Source organism: Thermobia domestica, chromosome 2 (assembly GCF_964235325.1).
Source record: "Thermobia domestica chromosome 2, izTheDome1.hap1.1, whole genome shotgun sequence".
Taxonomy (NCBI): Eukaryota; Metazoa; Arthropoda; class Insecta; order Zygentoma; family Lepismatidae; genus Thermobia; species Thermobia domestica.
Window position 1 is genome coordinate 192,748,060 of NC_137455.1, and position 21,701 is coordinate 192,769,760.

General features: G+C 34.4%; 1 protein-coding gene across 1 annotated transcript in view; it reads left to right on the forward strand.

Moving 5' to 3' along the window:
- Positions 1 to 1,485: 1,485 nt before the first annotated feature.
- Positions 1,486 to 21,701, forward strand: part of Prosalpha3 (proteasome alpha3 subunit) — a 48,710-nt gene continuing 28,494 nt past the window's right edge. Inside the window, exons 1-2 of the mRNA XM_081748368.1 lie at positions 1,486 to 1,628; positions 10,631 to 10,673. Coding sequence (XP_081604494.1) covers positions 1,626 to 1,628; positions 10,631 to 10,673 — 46 coding nt within the window. The 5' untranslated portion in view covers positions 1,486 to 1,625. The remainder of the gene's footprint in view (positions 1,629 to 10,630; positions 10,674 to 21,701) is intronic.

A 21,701-nucleotide genomic window follows, 5' to 3' on the forward strand; every position in this document is an offset into this window, starting at 1 on the left:
ACAACAAAGCTTGTTGCCAGTTTCTTAATGATCCTGAATTCTATTACGCAATTTTGTACAGTGGCATACAGAATCATTTGCCCAATTGCCAACATCTCAGAACTTCCAAGACAACTGTGAAAAACTCTTAGAGAAGCAACTAAAGATTTAAAGGGAAAGAAGAATTATGGTAAAGTAATGTAGCATACGAATAAAATAAAAACAATGAATGATATAACTTTTGGTAACTGAGTGTAGGAAATGCTTTATGAGTAATTTAAGTGCTCTACTGAAATTTAAAGACCATCAATGATGTAATGAGAAATGAGACTCAGCCCTAGCATTGAACGAACCTGGTGGGTGGCACACAATATTTTCAAACAATTTGTGCTGTGTCCCTGAAACTGTAAAGTTCTTCGTTTGTGGGGTACTTACACACTTCTATCACTATCTAAAGCACAGTTTTTCAAATTGAACAATGACAAATAAAATATTTGTCTTAAAAGAGTCATCTCTATCCTATCTGGTTTGTAATGACTGGCTTAGCCGAAGATTGGGATCCTTGGTGGAACGAAAAACAATTTCAACTTGTGAGAAAGCTCTTTTGATCCTGATCAGAGAAAGAAGCAGTAGTCAGAGGGAGATATATAGGAGGAATGCGGTGAGTAAGGAAGATGTCAGTGGCATAGCAGCTGCCCCCGCAACCCCCGCAGCGCGGGGGGGCCCCGAAGTCTTGCAGTGAATAAAGATTTAAAGAAGTAGAACCTAAACCTTACTTCTATAGGTTTTACAACTAGAGCCCCTTCTCTATACTTTGCGGGAAGGGGGAGGGGGGCGCAAAAGTGTGCTACGCAACTGGAAGATGTCATACTGCAACTCATGGAAAGTATACCGTACTTTGCTCAACACGTGGGCGATCATTGTACAACGTCACCTGTGGCTTCTGATGACTCCTGGGTATTGATCACGATCCAACCACTGTTCTCACTACTTCCGATTGTCGTAGTGGATCCATTTTATCTGAAATAACGATCAGATGTAGGAAACCCTCCTGGTTATTTTATATCTTAAAAAAAATGCACATACAGACGTCGATTATTGTTGCCCGCTGTCAATTTACATGACAACTGTGACTTGTTTTTCACTTTAACGCTTGCACGGAGTTGCCGAACAACAGTGGTGTTGTGTGTGGTAACACCTTACACGAAACATTTTCTGAGTGCTTTTCCGGTATTTTTGAGGAGCTTAGGATTGCAAAACCTGCAATATAATTGCTAACTGGGACTAATATCGCAAAATTTTCCGACTGACTTCATCACACAAATATAAAAAAAAAAAAAAAAAAAAAATAATGCTACTATTTGTCGCAAATACTATGTTATAATCGTCAAAGTTGATATTTATTCGAGTCCTGGGACGCCCCAAGTATCATGAGAGGTATGAAATTTAAGGGATTTTCAGGTACGCCATATTAAGAAACTTTCTGTCCAGGTTTGCATCACTGAATATTGGTCAATTTGATTCATCATGGGTATTCGAGTTTTAGGGGTTTCCGGTTTCGGTTGCAAGGAAGTTGTGTTCATTGTCGGCGAGTTTGTGAGGTAACAAATTGGAATAAGAAGTAGACGGGCAAGGAGTAAATAAAAATGGTAATTATTTTGTTATCCGTTTGTTGTGGATTTGTAGAGGAGCCATATTCTTGTGTATATACTTAAAAAAATAAATATCATATGTGGAGGGAGAAAAGTGTTGTGACAGTACATTAAATTCGCTTGTCATTGTGTCATCTACAAGGGCTCAGAAATTAGTTTGTATTCTACCGTATGTGGATTAAGGTTATTGCGTGAATTATCACGGGGCCTATGTTTAGCAGAAGGGATCCAGCTCTTTTCTCTAAAAAAATGTTACAATATTGGTAATTTCTGTTCACATTTGGTTAGTTTAGGATAGGTTAAGTTAGTGTAGGTTAGTTTAGTTTATGTTATATTAGTGTAGGGGTCCCGCATAATTTTCCAAAAAATGATAGAATTTCGCTTATTTCTACTAATATTAGGTTACTTCAGGTAGTTTAGTTTAGTTTATGTTAGGGTAGATTTGGTTCCGTTATGTTACTTCTAAATACTTGCATCATTCATTTCTCTTGTAAATTTTGTGTTTTTTACGTGCTTCTGGACCCCTTGTACTAAACATACTCCTATCACGGTACTTCAGAAAGGCTATTATTAGCTTAGAATGGTGGTGTATTACGTTGTGGCATTACACTTCATTGTGTACAAGTATTTGTCATTGTAACATTACATGTGTCATATTTTTCGTTTTCAAAAGACTTTTGTTCCGCAGATATGAGCCAAAAATACTCGAAAATTACAGAAGTAGAGTATATCAGTCTTATTCTTTACCCGCATGCAGGTTTACTTTGGCACATCACTCGAAATAATTGTTGAATAATTATTTCACTAGGTATATTCTTATTATCCCCTAAATAATTTACGCTTGGCAACATGAAAATATCTCACTCGATACAGATAAAATTCAAGGAGGCCACCAGAAATAATTGTCGAAAATTTACAATACTTTTACGATTTTCGTATAAATACAACGTCCGAATATATGGCATAAACAGTGCATAGAGCACAAACCAACTTGTACTAGATGGCCACTAAAAAGAACGAATGCTAACAGAGTCAGGACAGGGAGAAACTGTTGGGCCTGCGTGGTATGCGTCCGAAAGGAGTAGGAGCCTTAGCGACGGTAAGTATACTTGTAAGCGAGGATAGTGAAAAATATATTTTAGCAATGATACGAGTTTCAATAGCACGTGTCATGGTTTCATACAAGTAGCGCTCCACTTCTAAATAAAGTATAACTTTTATACACTATGCGGAAATGCACCGCCGGTGGAAAATAGCATCTGATATAGTCATCTTTCGTATGCTTTCACTTATTTTACCCGTCGTAAAACGCTTATAAGATTTTACACTTGTAAACGTACAATACAGCTGTATTACTTCGTGTATAATTCTGTCTCCCGCCGAAATTTGTTTCTTATAAATATGTCTTTTCATACAGAGTGTTGAATTTGACATGTAAATTTTCCAAAATATGGTGTGCCAAAAATAAAGCGGCACCGTTTACCGAAGAGCTATAAATTTAACATTGCTACTTGGAGACATCCTTGTTTACACACCTACCCGCGTCGCTGGTGCGCTTACCTCATACGAACACCTGCTAGACCCCTCTTCTGAGTAGGTAATTGGTACTTTTTGCACTATAGTTTTTTCAGCGTGTGTTCGTATCTATATTTATACCCAGAATGGTTAAAGTTATTTAAAGTCAATCTAAATGGAATGCATTCAGGACGAGTACCTAAGGGTGAGATATTACATTTGCAAGCAATTTGTTAAGTGACACATCCTAGTTCACATCTGCGGAATATATCCCTCTCAGAATGTCTTAAATATAATTTATGCAGAAATATTTCCATTCCAGGTATAATATATATTCCGCTATAATTCTTAAAATTGCACAAATAGAACAGAGTGAAATACAAGGGTCGTTCAAGGTTGATCGGGATTTTCGTACGTAAATAATTAATGAATAACCGGATCATGATGAAACTTATGGGTGACGTAATGTATTCCTTCTCGAGTATCTAGCGCCGGCATGACGTATTTGCATCGAACATGGCGGCAAGCAATATGTATGTGGAGCAGCGGTGTGTAATCAAGTTTCTTGTGAAGGATAAAGTTAAACCACCTGAGATTTTCAGAAGATTGCAATCACAGTATGGTGAACAAACGATGTCACGGACAAAAGTGTACGAATGCTGTGAACAGTTTCGCGAAGGACGGGGGCTGGTGACAAATGAAGCACATGGACACATTCTCCAGACTGCAGTCACACCAGTGAATATCGCACAGTTGAGCAAATGATTAATGCTCAGTATTACTCCACATTGATGAGTGGTGCTGTACGAAAGTCCATTCGCATGAAAAGATCTGGGATGTCTGGAAATGTCATTCTTCTCCATGACAATACCCGTCCTTACACGGCCAATGTGACAACAACTCTGGCCGAAATGCACTGGGAAGTTTTGCCCCATTCCCCCTACTGTCCAGTTTTAGCCCCCAGTGATTATCTTATTTTTTTGCATCCCTTAAAGACCATCTGGGAGGGAAGAAATTCAGGACAGATGAAGCACTGCGGAACGATGTCCTCCAGTTGCTACGACAACAACCAAGTTCTTTCTGCGCCAAAGAAATCAAGGAGGAGCCACAACGATAGTAACGTTGCCTCGACGCGCACGGAGAATACTTTGAAAAGCTTCTTGTTTAGTGCTTCTTGTGCTGTCGGTTTTCTCTGAAGAAATAAGTCTCGGTCAACCTTGAACGACCCTTGTACTATAGATACGGTACCTCTTTCGGAAGTTGGAAATATGGTCTTACATACGCGTTAGACGCTCTACTTCGTGCACTTACTTTATTGTAACGGATTAACAGCAGTTAGCTCCTGTATGATCTACTTAAGCCTTTGATCTACCCTTCTGGATTCACAATCTAACTGATTACAAGATACGCTCCTTCATGAAATCTTATCTAGTACAAAGAAAATGGCACTGATAAAAGCTTTTAAGACATAGGACGATTTCAGTGGGAAATAGTGTTATGACTCGCATTCTTCCTATTTTTATTATAATTATTATTTAAATCTGTACGGATAAAAATGAAACAAAGAGTGAAAATGTGCGACTGGTTATATCAAGTGTAATCGCACAAAAGAAATACTGATTAGAAGTTCATATTAGTAGGAATTAGCTGTTTCTAGAAGCTTTTTAACTAGATTTCATGGTAATCCATCCTGTTTCAGTAATTTTAGTGAGAGGAAACCCCAACTTTTATATTATAATTCTAATTTTCTGTGACCATTTATGTAGTAACTTCAGTGTTTGTGTTTTTGAAGGTTTTCACTGTGTTATTTGCCCATAATACTGTCACATCTTTAAGCTAGAAACGCTGTCTACTGTAGACCGTTAACTGAAGTTTGGATTTCCCCCTTTTTTGCCCTACAAATTGAGAATGTAACTATTCGTTTGTAAGCGTAAATATTATCTTAATATTAAATTTTTCAGTGTGTTGTTTGTGGTTAATTAATTACACGGTCGTGCAAGAATCAGTAAAAAAAAAAAAAAAAAAAAAAAAAAAAAAAAAAAAAAAAAAAAAAAAAGCTAAGTGGGTTTAAGTGGGCAAAATTGAGTTAATGTGTACGCACATGTGGAGTCGTATTACTACTTAAAATACGCCGTTTGAGCATTCATTCATGTTCTGTTGTAAGAATCCGCGTTTCGTGGAACACACTTTGCAGCATTGGCACTCGGTTATATTTCAGTTTCTCGAAAGAAGAAAGTAGACGATTTTGTAGAGTAACAAAGAGATTGGAATCTAGATTAGGACTCCTGTTACACTCGGAATTCAAATCCCTGTGCCAGACCCTAACAGGGGATTCCTTTAGTTTCCCCTCAAACCATCGCACTAGGCAAATACTGAAATACTACTGGACTAATGTCAGGCGCGGAGAGAAAGAAAATTTGTTGTTTATTAAATGAAAGTTATACATATATATATATATATATATATATATATATATATATATATATATATATATATAGAGAGAGAGAGAGAGAGAGAGAGTTTTGCTACGGAAATATAATCTGAAGTACTCACGAAGTCTATAAAAATTGTAGCGCAAGTATCGCAGGATTCTGAAACTTGGATATCTGGATAGTGCACACACTAGTTCCTAAGCGAAGTCTTGACCTGACTACAATAGGTGTCATAGTTTTAGAACTATTGCCCTTTAAATTTCATTTTTTTATGTTTTCGGCAGAGTATAACTCCGAAAGGAAGCATTTGTGTACCCAGGTTGGTCTATACTTTTTGTCTTATCTTGGTGTCAGGAATCACTTCCCAAACGTTGTCGGTGTTGTTTTGAAACACCCTATATATATATATATATATATATATATATATATATATATATATATATATATATATAAATCTAATTTCTAGTTGCGAATTTGCTTTCCCATTTTTATAGAGAAAATAGGAGCATATCTTTAGATTTTTTTTTAAGTGAAAGTTTGTATTGTCTTTGTTCAAATTATTTATTACCAATAGTAATATTAATAATAAAAGAGATTTATGTGCATTTGTAACGTAATTATAATTCAAAAATTTGTTTGATCTTTAATGAAATTCTTTGTAATTGTATGCAGAGATAATGTTAAGAAAATATAGGTATCTGTTTAGTAACTTCCTTTCCTAGTAAAGCCTTTTCGATTTGTAAGTAACTGACACAGAAAGAAAGACATTTTCTCATTTCTTTTGTACTAATACGCAAGTTATGTGGTATAAAAATAAAGAAAATGTAGTCACATTGCATTTGTTTCAGATTACAGTTGAACAAGTGGTGTTTATTGGTTTGACCTCACTGACTGCCACTGACCTTGTATATTATAAATAAGTTAATGTACAAAATATACATAACATGAACAAAAAGTGGTTGGCGTGTTTTGTTTGAACTTTTGCTATGAGACCATTAATGTTTTCCATCGTAAATGAAATTCCATCATACATTTGTGCAGTTAATTTCTCGTGGATTGCATTCGTAAAATGTTAATTTTTACCAATGTCACTTCCCTCAAGAGTCGCTTCTGTTTGTTGTTTGACATTCCGTACCAGTCTTCGCAAAAATTTTGAGTATAGAAACGTAACGCAAATATGCAGACAGTCATTATAATTGTTATGTCGATTATCACTACCTAAATCTCAAATTTTGCGTTGTTTTAACGCAAACGATTATAGAATGTGCCTGGTTATCACAAACAATATTTTTCGTTCTTCAATTTACATCACGAAATATGTATAGTGATTTTGCCCTTTGGTCTTAAATCCATTATTGTGTTGCTTTAGCAAAAAAAAAAAAAAAAAAAAAAAAAAAAAAAAAAAAAAAAAAAAAAAAAAAAACTTTGTAACAAAAATGAAAATTGATACTTTTCTTCGCAGCATTTCATTTTCCCGCTGGACATGACTCACAGTGCTCACCAGAGTAATAGAAGTTAACACGTTACTCAGTGCAAATACCACAATAAGAAATTATAACTACAATAGCAAGAACCGCAAAGTAAAACACAAACTTTGCATTGCGTTGACGCAAAGCGCTGCGAAATGATGTCCCGAAATTCTCAGCCCGAAAATGGCTGCTATCATTGTTCTTAACTTCGATTTACTCGCTCTGCCCACAAAAACCGATCCACAGAGAGGAAATCTGCTTGGTTGCCAGCGCGTAGCTCGCTATAGCACACTGTTACGGAGGAACCTACGTGGGAATGCAAGCAGTTATCTCTCTGCTAGCAAGAGGAATTGCGTTTTAAACGTTGACGGCTGCCTTAGTACGTATTAACGTTTGCGAAAATGTAGAAACTAGTTCCATGAAAAGACGGTAATAAACTGTAAACGTGTTATTTTAAATTAAATGTATTATATTAACTTTCTTTATTAATGCTGCAGGGCTAGCGCCGGTAGCCTCTGTTGTTTATAAAATATGCCACTGAATTGAACACAGTGAACAGTGAATTTGATCGAGCGCGAACAAGATTCGTTATGCATGAGATACGCATTATTTTCTTTCAGTGGCATTCTGTTTCGGAGATCTGCTATTAAGAAATACATATTTTACGCCATTTCTAAAACTAGGCATGTACTGACGTAACACGATTGTAGAAAATAATTATAATCACTTTAAAGGTATCATTTCAAACCATGTTCTGAAGTATATTCTTGGAGCTTTTTGAGTTTTATTGTAGGTTTTACCAAAACAAGAAAAATGATTAATTTTGAGTTGGGGAAAATTCCATCTAACCTGGTTAATTATCCAGTAAAAATGTACTACTAATGATAAATTCAATAGGAGGAAAGAGCTGTGTAATAAGGCATACACCAATGAAACAAGCTTTTCTTCGTATCTGCGCAATCCAAAATCACTGATGTATTACCTCTTAAGACTCATCGGTGCCTCCTGTACCGTTTTGCTGTGCCCACATCCAAAATCACGTCTTGTAGTTGCAGGGCTCATAGTAAGTGAATTTTTTTAATTGAAAGTTACCTTTTTAACTTTTTTTCAAATTTGTCACTAAAAGTTACTTTTTTGGAAGGTAAAGTGACTTTTTCCTGTAATCTATGTTTTGCATTGGCAGTTTTCTAGGAAAAATATAAAAATAAATGGAAAAGCCAGAAACTTGTTATTCATTACTCTTCTGAAAGCTTCAGTACTTGCTGCCACATGTCCAACAGGCAGCTTTATTCTCACTTCAGCTTATTCTTTCTAAAACAGAGTGGATGGCTGGTGAATGCGTAAGCTCTCAAAGTGGAGTTGAGAACCCTTCTGTGTCTGTTCTTTCTTCTTTCATAATAGTCTAGTTTTCTCTCGTAATATTTAACTCTCCGTTCAACGTTGTGTGTGTGTATTTGTGTGGTTCGTCTTGTGTTATCAGGGTGCCTATCGGTCACGAAAAAGTCACGAAATTTAGCTTTTGGGTCACGATTTTTTTTTATCTGTACAAATGTAAGTACAGATTGGAAAATTTTGTTCTATAAAACGTCAAAATTTACCACCAGAATTATCTATGGGCGGCTGTAGACGCTATCAAATCGCATGCAAACCACACTTCTATCGCATGGATGAAAATTCGGCCTAATTCGCACCCAAATTCACTCTTTAGAGTGTTACGAAATTTTGATTTGGTAAAGAAAAGGTAAGGAAAAAATCACGAAATTTCATTTTGGAATTTTATTAGACACCCTGTTTATGCTTCTTGTATGTTGTTCTTAAGAGTAGGTGATGAATTTGAATATTTCATGGCTTTGAGAACTCTCAACGCTAAGTTAAATATAATGTCTGGGATAAAGAAATTCTTAAGTAGCCCAAAACTGGTTCCACTTACTCAGAAGCTTCTTACATCTAAGTCTGCTTACCGTAACTACAAAGCATACTTAGAAAACCTATGAAAGGAGGAAGCTCAAAAAGAAGAAATAAAGAAGAAAGGATTAAACAAAACAACAAAGAGAGAGGTGATGGAGAAATTGACAGAGGAAAAAAGGGGGTATGATGAGATTTTGGTTACTTTGTCGTGAGCTTTTGTTCACTTTTCAACTATTTACAAGAGACCAGACCACTATGAGCTCTGTAGTTGCAAGCTCAGGAGTTCGTGCATGTTTTTAAAATGCTCTGTGTCAGTCTGTATATAATAGTAGAGATTCAAAAAGAAGATAAATTAAGCTTGCTTGTCTCTTCACTTAAGTGAATCGTTATGGATTGCTAAATGCTGTTAATCACTGATAATAGCTTTTGATTTCAGATACTAAAATTTTTAATTTTTATGTGAGTTAAGTTAAACTCAATATTGAAGGCACATAATTGTATCTTTTAAAACTTATTTACTTCATCAACTGCATAAGTGGATATAACTAGACCATAAAATATACGTTTTTACACTAACGATAATTATAGTATGCTGTAATGTACGTATTGTGTTCACATGTTGGTTTAATGTTCGATATTTAGTCGCAGCCCTTCTCTATGGTCAAGTGGCTACGTCACGTGCATCTTGCGCACATTATCCCTAGGTCGATTCTTGGTGGAAAAGCATTGAACGCATTACGGTGGTACGGATATCATCGTAAAACGTAGGTCGGCGTCTAACGTAGTGTTTTCTGCGCAATACATGCTAAAGTGTGAACACCTTATCTCCTTTATCAAAAGAAACACGAACACCCAGCAAAATCCGGGTTAACAGACATTCATCTTATTTCTGTTCTGAAAATCCTCAATACGAGGAGCATGTCTTCCGACATCCGAATTGTAGTTCTAGGAATAGGAAAAAGATGCCAGGTGTTCGGAAAGAATCAGTGAGTATCCATCTGTTGTCCGGATTTCTTTATCTTAGTTTTATTCTTTACAGGTCTACAGTAATAAGTAAGATTTTAGGTTTTTACGGTATCGTTAAGTACATTATTAAGTATGAAAATAGCTTTTCTTTGTTTCTTGTGGCCCGCACTATTGTACACTAATGGCTATTTGGCGCTCTTGAAATACTACGTTTGACATACGTAATCAAAAGCAACGTTAACCAATTAGTCAATCAAAGTGTTTTAATAGATGAGTTAACAACGTATTGTTTTTGTCCTTTTTCTTTTTTCTTTCCCTGTTTGTTAACATTTCTCTGTGTAAAGTGGCAAAATTATGCTGTATCTGGGAATTTGTTCAATAAAGAAATAAATATTTTTCCATAACAATATCTCTATTACATAAAGAAGTAAACGAATAGGAACACTATTATTTATTTATTTACCTGTCGAAGAATTTGTAATATTCCTAGTGCCTATTTATAGACCATATTATAACTTTATTTGCCAAAAAAGGGCGCCCGATTATCGGGTAACTAACACGCGTGCCATTTGTAAGAAATTTGGTATAAGTGTATTATCCTTACAGTAATATCCATAAGAATGATTTTCTTGTTTAGTTTCGTAGTGTTTTTGTCATAAAAAAATCTCGATTTATCATTAACAGTAATTTGTTTTGTTTTGTTTTGTAGGCAAGGCGATATGATACCCGTACTACTATATTTTCGCCTGAAGGTAAGAAATCTTAAGTGTATCATAAACTATTGTATTGAATTGCAGGGTTGATTTATTTAAATCAGAGTGACTTACAGCGTATGATTTTTTTTTTTTTTTTTTAAATCCATCATCTAAATCAAATTTATTTTGCTTAAAATAGATACAAAATGCGATATTTCTGACTATTCTGGCACACAAGTTATATGTAAGCCTGAAACACGCATCCTAATCCGTATGATGGTAAGATCTTAAGTGTAATCAAATGTATCACTTTATAGGTTACACAGTTAATGGATCAAGAATTTTGACAGTGTACTGATTTAACCATTTCATATTGTATAGGAGACTTGAGGAAACAGCTTGACTGCATGTAACATTTAATACATTTATAACGGGCAGAATCATTTTGAATAGATTTTTTAACTTAGTACTTGCCTTGAACTGTTTTTATCATGTCACTTTGACTAAAATGCGCATCCCGAGAGGAAAATAATCAAACTTTATGTCAAAGATAGTATCTGAGGAGCCTCTCAAGTTAGGAAAATGAAACTTGATATATACATTTCTCATTAAAAGTAATCGGACACCTGTCACAGCAATTTAAAAAATCCACTTCTAATGGTGAAGGGAAAAATTTCTATTTTTCTTCCACATTCAAATCGACGTTGCCTGTTCATAATAACGCGAAAACGGTGAAGCGTTTGAAATTCATCTTTTAACATAGTTATCACTTGGATCGAGTCAATTTTTGTAATGCCATTTTCATAAAAATGCATATCCTAAGGAGTTGGAGGATTCAAAAGGTATTCGAGAAATAGAGTATCTCACGTACCTTGGGAGAAGAAACTTTGTACATAAACTCCTTATTATAAATAAATGGTCACATGCTTAGGTCTTTTAGAAAATTCCACTTCTAAGGATAAGGGGAGTCTGTTGTTCCCAATATATAAAAATTACATCGACGTTGTCCGTTTCATCGTCACAGGAGAACAGTTTGGAATTCATTGCTGAACACGGTTAGCATTTGACTCGAGTCAAATGTTCATCTTGTCAGTTTCACAATAATACATACCTTATAGGGAAAAGGGTTCTATTTTTTTTATAAATGTGCATCTCGCGAACCATTTAAGTTCACAGATGAACTGGATATATAAAATACTTAACCCTTTTAAATGAATGCTTTTATTAAGGTAAATAATAGACTTTCAGACAAGTAGCTACAGCATCATCCCTATGTATCCTAACATCATGATTCGTACCTTCTCCTCTTCAGAATAGAACACCCTTTCAAACAGTACCATTCACATTTTCCTATCATGTCCTTGAGGTGGGAAATTTTGAGGAAAATCGTGATTTTTCTGATTTTTTTCAAATTTTGAGCCCCTCTGGACTCCTCCTGTGTTAACGCACAGATCTCAAAATCAACAGAAAAATAGTAAGGGGTGTATGAAATGTGTGTACAAAATTTTAAGCTTCCATCTTGAATAGTAAGGGGGGAAAAATATTTAGCAATGAGCTAATAACATCTTCACAATGTCCTAGATGACCCCAAAAGACTCGGATTTAATATAAAAATTTCCTGAGGCATTCCTATTTATCTTAGGGTCATGTTTTGTACGTAATTCTCTTCAGAATAGAATATTCTTTCAAACGGTATGCCCCCAAAGAGGGAAATTTTTAGGGAAAGAGGGATTTTTGTTAAAAATACCCTTTTTTACCTTTTTATCCGTCTTATCCCCCCCCCCCCCCTTGTGTTAACGCAGAGATCTGAAACAATCTAAAAAGTACTAAGGGCTATACTGAATGTGTGTACAAAATTTCAGGCTTCTATCTTGAAAAGGAAAATAAAATATATTTACCAATATGCTAAGAATATTCCCACAATACCCCTGATTCCCGTATAAAACAGGAAATTTCCTGAGACATCTCTGTTTATCCTAGGAGTATGGTTCGTACCTCATTCTCTTTAGAATAGAACAGCCTTTTAACGATGCCATTCACATGTCTCCATCATGTGTCTTAGGCGGTAAAGTCCCGGAAAAAATGATTTTTTGTTAATTTTTTTTATACCTTTTTGCCCCTCTGGATCCCCTTTTTTCTTAACACAGGGGTCTGGAAAATACTAAGGGTGCAGTGAATGTATGTGCAAAATTTCAATCTTCTAGGTGCAAAAGTAAGCCCGGCAAAAAATAATAAATATAGACCTAACAAAAAATATTTTTTTAAAAGTTATGACGTCATCACCTCCTATGTCTCGACGTAGAGAGGCGTAAAAGCACACGTAACGTGTTCTATTTTGTATTGTAAAATATTGAAAATATAACGAGTGTTTCTCTACAATGAAAACAGATCTTGGAGCGATTGTCTTTTGTTAGATTCTCAGTCTCTTTTTGGTCAAGAAGTTCACTTAAATCTTGTTTTTCAGTATAAATCTACAAATCGTTTTCTTCTAAGAAAAGTTTTAAAAGTGGATTTCTCGTATTTCAGGTACGCAAGTCTCGTGAAATATATAAAAAAAATATTGGTTTAAAACATATAAAGAAATTTTAAAAAATTCTTATGTCGTGTATGTTCTTAGTGTTCATTCTTTGCAAAGAAATCTTCACTTTATACTCATATTTACAAGTAAAGACAATTCTGCTTTATGTAATTATTTTTGAGTTTGAATTCAATAGTCAGCTTAGGTAATATTTATTTAAAAACGCTGTGGGCAGTTGGTGGGATATAAGATCTCAGTGATTAAACAAGAACTGTTTTAGGTATGCAATGGTACCTCGGGTCGCTAACACGTCTAGCCATAAACATATCTTCCCACGAACACAATGTCCGTACAAGTTTTTGGCTCGTTAACAACGACACTTGTACTCAGACTTCCACGATGTGAATATTGTTGTAGTTGCGTTGTTCTTGATACATTTTATTTGCTTTTAACATTAAATTAAGCTTCATTATGGCTGCTTCTCCTCTACCATTATCTGTACCAGTAATTATCAGTCACGAAGTAAAGTTATACTGAATATTTTATATTGCTGTATATGTATATGTTTGCCGTAAGTAAACCCATGAACAAGTCAAAGAACGATGTTTTGGTTGCGGCTGAACGGATTAATTAGATTGGTATTAATTTCAGTGGTAAAGTTTCGGATCGCGAACATTTCGGTTCAGAACAACGTCATGGAATGGATTAACGTAACCCGAGGCACCACTGTGTGTGTGGGTGTGTGTGTGTGTGTGTGTCCTCGTTTTTGTGTACATCTTGTTTTCGTTTATTGTTTCTTCCCTTGCAAAAGATTCTCACTTCTCACTGGTTGAATGGTATTACAATCAGGCTGTATACACATCTCTGTTTCAAAACGTAATACAGTTTTCCTATTGAATGTGACACAAATCTTAGAATTAATGCGCTTTTAAGAAATTTGTGAATGTCTGATCTCTTTCGTGATGGTTATATGAATCATGTGTGACTTCTATATGAATACAAGATATGTTACTATTCATATGATATTTATTTAATTCTTAAGTGAAATACTCGCTCAGAGATTAGACACTAGTATCGCTGCCTGTTAGTCTCAAACTTTTGTCATACTTTTGCTGTTCAATAGCAGTGATTGTTCGAAGGAAATACAATCTGAAAGGAAGTGTAATTTTTCTTTGTTACGAAGAAAAATCGAAAATTTGATATTAATTGTGCAAGGTGTTAATTATCTATTTTTAAAAAAATGGAATTCTTACACGAAACAAGTAAGTTAGTTCATATTATCATGGGTCCAATATCTAATCGTATCACTTATAAGCAGCCGAATATATGAAAATTCACTTCTAAAGAGTCCCGGCTTGAAAACAGGAAGTTCACATCACAAAAAGTGCGCTTTAAAATCCAGATTTCCCCTAAAGAAAATGCGTATCACAAGTAGCGGAGGATTCTGAATATTTAGACAAAACTATTTAGTGATTCCTTGAACCACCTTTGATAGGTACCATAGTTTTAAGCAGTGCATTTTGAATTTTCTCATTTTCTGCAGTATATAACTTTGAAACGACACTGGTTTTGACATATGTTCATATAGACGTTTCGTGTTTTATAGTTTTAGCAGTAAACTTTCTGTATACGTTAATGAAAAACTTGAACAACTTGTTTTATTTTCGGGAATTCGGTTACGTTCAACACACAATACTTCTTTTATTTATTTATTTATTTATTTTCGTTAATATTGTAATTTCCTATCTCTGTCGACATCCTTATACACAGAATAGGTAGGTTTATTTTGTGTACCAAATGTGGTCATGCGTATTTTTACTTCGTTACAGCTCTAAATATGGCGAAGATAACTGAATTTAGCAAGGTATAGTTGTAGGAAGAAATTCGTCGTGAGTCGTTCGAAGTGCTTCAAGAAGTGCCAGACGACAAATTTTCAGATTAACTGCGTTTTGTGAAAACAAAACTTTTGGTTAAGTGATAGGGGAAAAAATGTCAGTTTTGTCACACGAAAATGGGAAGAAATACGCTTCTGATCTGGTGCAGAAAACATGTATAAGTCTCAACATATTAGTAAACGTGTCCGGAAATCAGGATGAACTCAACTTCGAGAATTTATATTGTAAACTTTTACTTACTGATACTATTTTTCAAAAACTTTTACAAAAAAACATCTTAAAGTGATAATAAGGATAGAGACAAAATTCTTTACAAAGACGAAGTTATACGTGCAGAAATTTTGTGGTGTTTGCATTTAGTTATAACTAGACATCAGATTTTTATGCACTTAATGTTCATGAAACATGTATGCATCTATGCTGTTAAAGGTGTTGAAATATGCACTAATAATGCAATAAAAGAGAGTATTTTCAAACATGTATCACAGTTATGGCCAAGTTTTGTATTTGAAATATAACATCGAAAATGTACTTTGCCTTTCAAAATTTGTTTTTGACAGTTACAGTTTATATACTCCTAACTTTTTAAAACACACAAATTATGAGGTTAAAATAAGCACACGGTCTCTTCGATTTTCTTTTAATTTGTATTTTAGAGTGCGTTTACTTTACACGAAATAATACGAGCCTCACTTTTCTACACGTTTTCACTACAGACATACACACACACACAGTTTTTTTTAAAGGATTTACTCCTTCCGGTAATTAGCCTTACGGGATATCACAAGATCTTCTCTTCATTTTTTGATATCGGTTTGTGACATAGGCAAAAAAATGACCTATTAACATCAGTAGATGTTACTGAACAATATATGTGTAGAGAGGAGCAAGTTTAGTATTCATATTTTCTGGCAAGTTAAAGTTTTACCCTTGAAAGTTTCCCCATGGCTTCAATCGTTTCGTACTCGGAGTTTCTGGCAATAACATTCGTCAATTCCTTTCTCACAGAGCGCCCGAATTTACCAGGAACTGACTGGAACTTGAGCTGAACTTCAACAACTATAGCTAAGCATTCACTAAGCAACATTCCTCGCATCTCTTGTTTCTGAATTGATGTCAAACGATATTATGTCTTTATCATTATCAAATTTCTCTTAACGTCTTGTCAATTGTAAGCCTGTTTGCTCTGCTATTCGGTTACTAACATTATTGTTCCTGCACAAACTAAGCATTCTTCCATCCTCCCATGATAAAACCGTTCTGTTGCATAGACATGTTGAAATATGCATTTATATGTACTATAAAACTTCAAATTCGAGCTGTACTATTGTTAGGAACCCCTACCAAGTTTAACAGAGATCCATATAAGCAAAAAAGTATGCATTTGCATAAAATTCCTATGTCTAGTTATAACAAATCAACCTTCGAGAGCAGCAGTTAGTGCAGTTACTTTATACATATATATTCAAAATCCTACCTCGCACCCCTAACTTCCATTGTTTGTAAGGATTAGAAGGACTGCGAAAATAAAAAAGCAAATGCTTTGTACAAAAACGGAGGAAGTAAAACCAATATCAACATTAAAATGGTAACGTTGATCTTCATAACCAGTACGGAAGCCATAGTTTGAAAAGACGTTTTCGGGAAGAAAATAGAAAAGGAATTATAATTAGTGAAACTACTAAACTAAAATACAAAATTAAAACAAAAATCAGTAATGTCAATGTTAAAAATAAACAAGAAGCTGTTAAAGTAGCAAAGTAGTAAGGATCAGATGTGAATATTGCATAAAAATGGTTTAAAACATCAAAGTTACTCAGTTTACATTTTCAGTGCCCTTGAGTGCACAAAGGGAAAGTGACATTTATTCTATTCTTTTGCAAGCCCGTGAATAGGTTTAAATAACTTACAGCGGTGAACAAAAAGAAGTTAACACAACAGGTTTGTTTGCACAAAAACTCAGAAATGGTGAATAGAATTACAAAAAATGTTTAGTGGAATATTTGGTGCCGATCTTTCTGTTTACATGTTGTGCAGAGATATAATAATGTATTCAAAATATAGATTCTGGCTAGCATCGCTTTCTGCGCTTGAGAATGATTCCAGAGGGATTGAAATATTGTAAAGATAATGACAGAACAAGAATTGAAGTTAAGGATACAAGGTAGGATTTTGAGTGTTAAACTATGTACTCAAGAGCACAATTGAGTAATTATACAAATATATACTTCCTAGTAATGAAATCGCTGGTGGTATGAAACGAAAAGGGAAAAAAAATAATAACATGTACGGTTGTTTTTCGATTCTGACCTTTCGCCCACAATGAACTTTTGAAAACTAGAAAACAGGAAACTGGTTTTATGTTTAGTTGATAGCTTTAAAGTCTCACAAAAGGAATAGATGAACATTAACGGAAATAAATTAGCCACCAGTACTTCAGCCGTCTTAGGACATACGGCAATTGAGACTTACTAGTTGTCTTTGAAGAAGGTACAAAAGACATAATTCAACCAGCAAATAATTTGAATTTTTCTTATTAAGGTGAAATGAAATTTGTCAAGTAATGATCCAGAAAGCAAAATATTACTTGAACAGGAAAATTTGGCCCTTTACGTTAATCACGGACCCTTCAAAGCAGGGTGGATTGATTAGTCTGATTTAATTCACGATTTAAATCGAGATTTAAATCACTTGATTTTTTAAATAAAAATCGTTTATTTAAATCAAATTCCGAAATAAATTAATTTAAAGTGAAAATAAGTAAAATCCAGCCTCTGTTGTGTTATTTCAATTATGGAAGATAATCATAATACAATAAGATGCAAATGTATGTATAGCACAGTATGAAAACGAGTGATTCATGCAGAGGATGATTAGGGAAAATCCCGTTTTGAACGGGTAACGGAGGAATTCTGCTTTCTTATCTTCGTAACATAAGGTTTTTAAATCGTTAACTAGCTGAACCTGCGCTCTCTATACAGCGCATCATTCGCATATGAGCATAAATCTCCTTATCATTCCTTACAACATCTGTACATGTCCATTTACAGGCACAAGTGAAAGACGTATTGATTTAAAAAAAAGCCAAGGGGTATCATAAAGGGGAGACTTTTTTCGATTATTTTTTCTCAATATCTCGCACCGTTTGCAAGATTTGAACCTGCTTCCGGTTGGAGTTTCTAATTCATGTATGACCAGTGTTTTCTTTCCTCTTGCATGCAGTATGTAATAAGCAAATATATTACATACACAATTAATTATAATGTCAGTTATATATGGTGTTCATTGGGCAAAACACTCCCCAAAAAAAAGGTTCATCTTAGACTGGAGAAATGGTTATCCTTCCTTTTCCATTATTATTTGGCCACGAAACAAACGCCTGAGACATATACAACCCCTATATACAACAGTGTGGTGTTGGAATATATAATGCTTAGGATGTGATGCTTTAGTTTTTTTTTAATTTCAACACTTCCAATATACCCGTAAAAATGTAATAAAGAAATAGTGCCCATGTTTTTTAAATATTCAGATAGAACTGGACAATCTACATGAAATTTGCAATCGAGCAGTGAAAACGTCATCTTTCTAGAGCCTGTAGTTTCCGAGATCTCATTGTCGAAAGGCTTGGCCACAAACATATAAACGTAGCTTAAAAGAGTTCCAAAGATGGCAGCACAATTCATTTGCATTTATTTCGGAGAAGGCTTATTAAAGGCAAAGGCCTTTGAACAATAATTTAAAAGGATAAACTTTGTGAGAAATATTTCTTTAACTAATTTATTTAAGTACACTCTTTTAAAAATATTTATCTTTGTTATAAACGTGAAATCACAAATAACCGTAAATCAAAGGTTTGAAAGCTAAGGTTATAAGTTAGAGCTCGGTCGCTCTTAATTGGTAGTGTAGCATTTTAATAGATAGATTATTCCGAGAAAATCACCATGGACATTTAGGACGAAAATTCTTCTGTGTGCGCGTCTGTTTGTTTACAGATAAAAGGGGCGTATTTATAAAGGGGTCCGATTCCCACTCCGAAACTTAAATCTTTTTTAGATTTTATGACTTTAGGCGATTTTATGTTTAAAACATCAAAGTTACTCAGTTTACATTTTCAGTGCCCTTGAGTGCACAAAGGGAAAGTGACATTTATTCTATTCTTTTGCAAGCCCGTGAATAGGTTTAAATAACTTACAGCGGTGAACAAAAAGAAGTTAACACAACAGGTTTGTTTGCACAAAAACTCAGAAATGGTGAATAGAATTACAAAAAATGTTTAGTGGAATATTTGGTGCCGATCTTTCTGTTTACATGTTGTGCAGAGATATAATAATGTATTCAAAATATAGGTTCTGGCTAGCATCGCTTTCTGCGCTTGAGAATGATTCCAGAGGGATTGAAATATTGTAAAGATAATGACAGAACAAGAATTGAAGTTAAGGATACAAGGTAGGATTTTGAGTGTTAAACTATGTACTCAAGAGCACAATTGAGTAATTATACAAATATATACTTCCTAGTAATGAAATCGCTGGTGGTATGAAACGAAAAGGGAAAAAAAAATAATAACATGTACGGTTGTTTTTCGATTCTGACCTTTCGCCCACAATGAACTTTTGAAAACTAGAAAACAGGAAACTGGTTTTATGTTTAGTTGATAGCTTTAAAGTCTCACAAAAGGAATAGATGAACATTAGCGGAAATAAATTAGCCACCAGTACTTCAGCCGTCTTAGGACATACGGCAATTGAGACTTACTAGTTGTCTTTGAAGAAGGTACAAAAGACATAATTCAACCAGCAAATAATTTGAATTTTTCTTATTAAGGTGAAATGAAATTTGTCAAGTAATGATCCAGAAAGCAAAATATTACTTGAACAGGAAAATTTGGCCCTTTACGTTAATCACGGACCCTTCAAAGCAGGGTGGATTGATTAGTCTGATTTAATTCACGATTTAAATCGAGATTTAAATCACTTGATTTTTTAAATAAAAATCGTTTATTTAAATCAAATTCCGAAATAAATTAATTTAAAGTGAAAATAAGTAAAATCCAGCCTCTGTTGTGTTATTTCAATTATGGAAGATAATCATAATACAATAAGATGCAAATGTATGTATAGCACAGTATGAAAACGAGTGATTCATGCAGAGGATGATTAGGGAAAATCCCGTTTTGAACGGGTAACGGAGGAATTCTGCTTTCTTATCTTCGTAACATAAGGTTTTTAAATCGTTAACTAGCTGAACCTGCGCTCTCTATACAGCGCATCATTCGCATATGAGCATAAATCTCCTTATCATTCCTTACAACATCTGTACATGTCCATTTACAGGCACAAGTGAAAGACGTATTGATTTAAAAAAAAGCCAAGGGGTATCATAAAGGGGAGACTTTTTTCGATTATTTTTTCTCAATATCTCGCACCGTTTGCAAGATTTGAACCTGCTTCCGGTTGGAGTTTCTAATTCATGTATGACCAGTGTTTTCTTTCCTCTTGCATGCAGTATGTAATAAGCAAATATATTACATACACAATTAATTATAATGTCAGTTATATATGGTGTTCATTGGGCAAAACACTCCCCAAAAAAAGGTTCATCTTAGACTGGAGAAATGGTTATCCTTCCTTTTCCATTATTATTTGGCCACGAAACAAACGCCTGAGACATATACAACCCCTATATACAACAGTGTGGTGTTGGAATATATAATGCTTAGGATGTGATGCTTTAGTTTTTTTTTAATTTCAACACTTCCAATATACCCGTAAAAATGTAATAAAGAAATAGTGCCCATGTTTTTTAAATATTCAGATAGAACTGGACAATCTACATGAAATTTGCAATCGAGCAGTGAAAACGTCATCTTTCTAGAGCCTGTAGTTTCCGAGATCTCATTGTCGAAAGGCTTGGCCACAAACATATAAACGTAGCTTAAAAGAGTTCCAAAGATGGCAGCACAATTCATTTGCATTTATTTCGGAGAAGGCTTATTAAAGGCAAAGGCCTTTGAACAATAATTTAAAAGGATAAACTTTGTGAGAAATATTTCTTTAACTAATTTATTTAAGTACACTCTTTTAAAAATATTTATCTTTGTTATAAACGTGAAATCACAAATAACCGTAAATCAAAGGTTTGAAAGCTAAGGTTATAAGTTAGAGCTCGGTCGCTCTTAATTGGTAGTGTAGCATTTTAATAGATAGATTATTCCGAGAAAATCACCATGGACATTTAGGACGAAAATTCTTCTGTGTGCGCGTCTGTTTGTTTACAGATAAAAGGGGCGTATTTATAAAGGGGTCCGATTCCCACTCCGAAACTTAAATCTTTTTTAGATTTTATGACTTTAGGCGATTTTATGTTTAAAACATCAAAGTTACTCAGTTTACATTTTCAGTGCCCTTGAGTGCACAAAGGGAAAGTGACATTTATTCTATTCTTTTGCAAGCCCGTGAATAGGTTTAAATAACTTACAGCGGTGAACAAAAAGAAGTTAACACAACAGGTTTGTTTGCACAAAAACTCAGAAATGGTGAATAGAATTACAAAAAATGTTTAGTGGAATATTTGGTGCCGATCTTTCTGTTTACATGTTGTGCAGAGATATAATAATGTATTCAAAATATAGGTTCTGGCTAGCATCGCTTTCTGCGCTTGAGAATGATT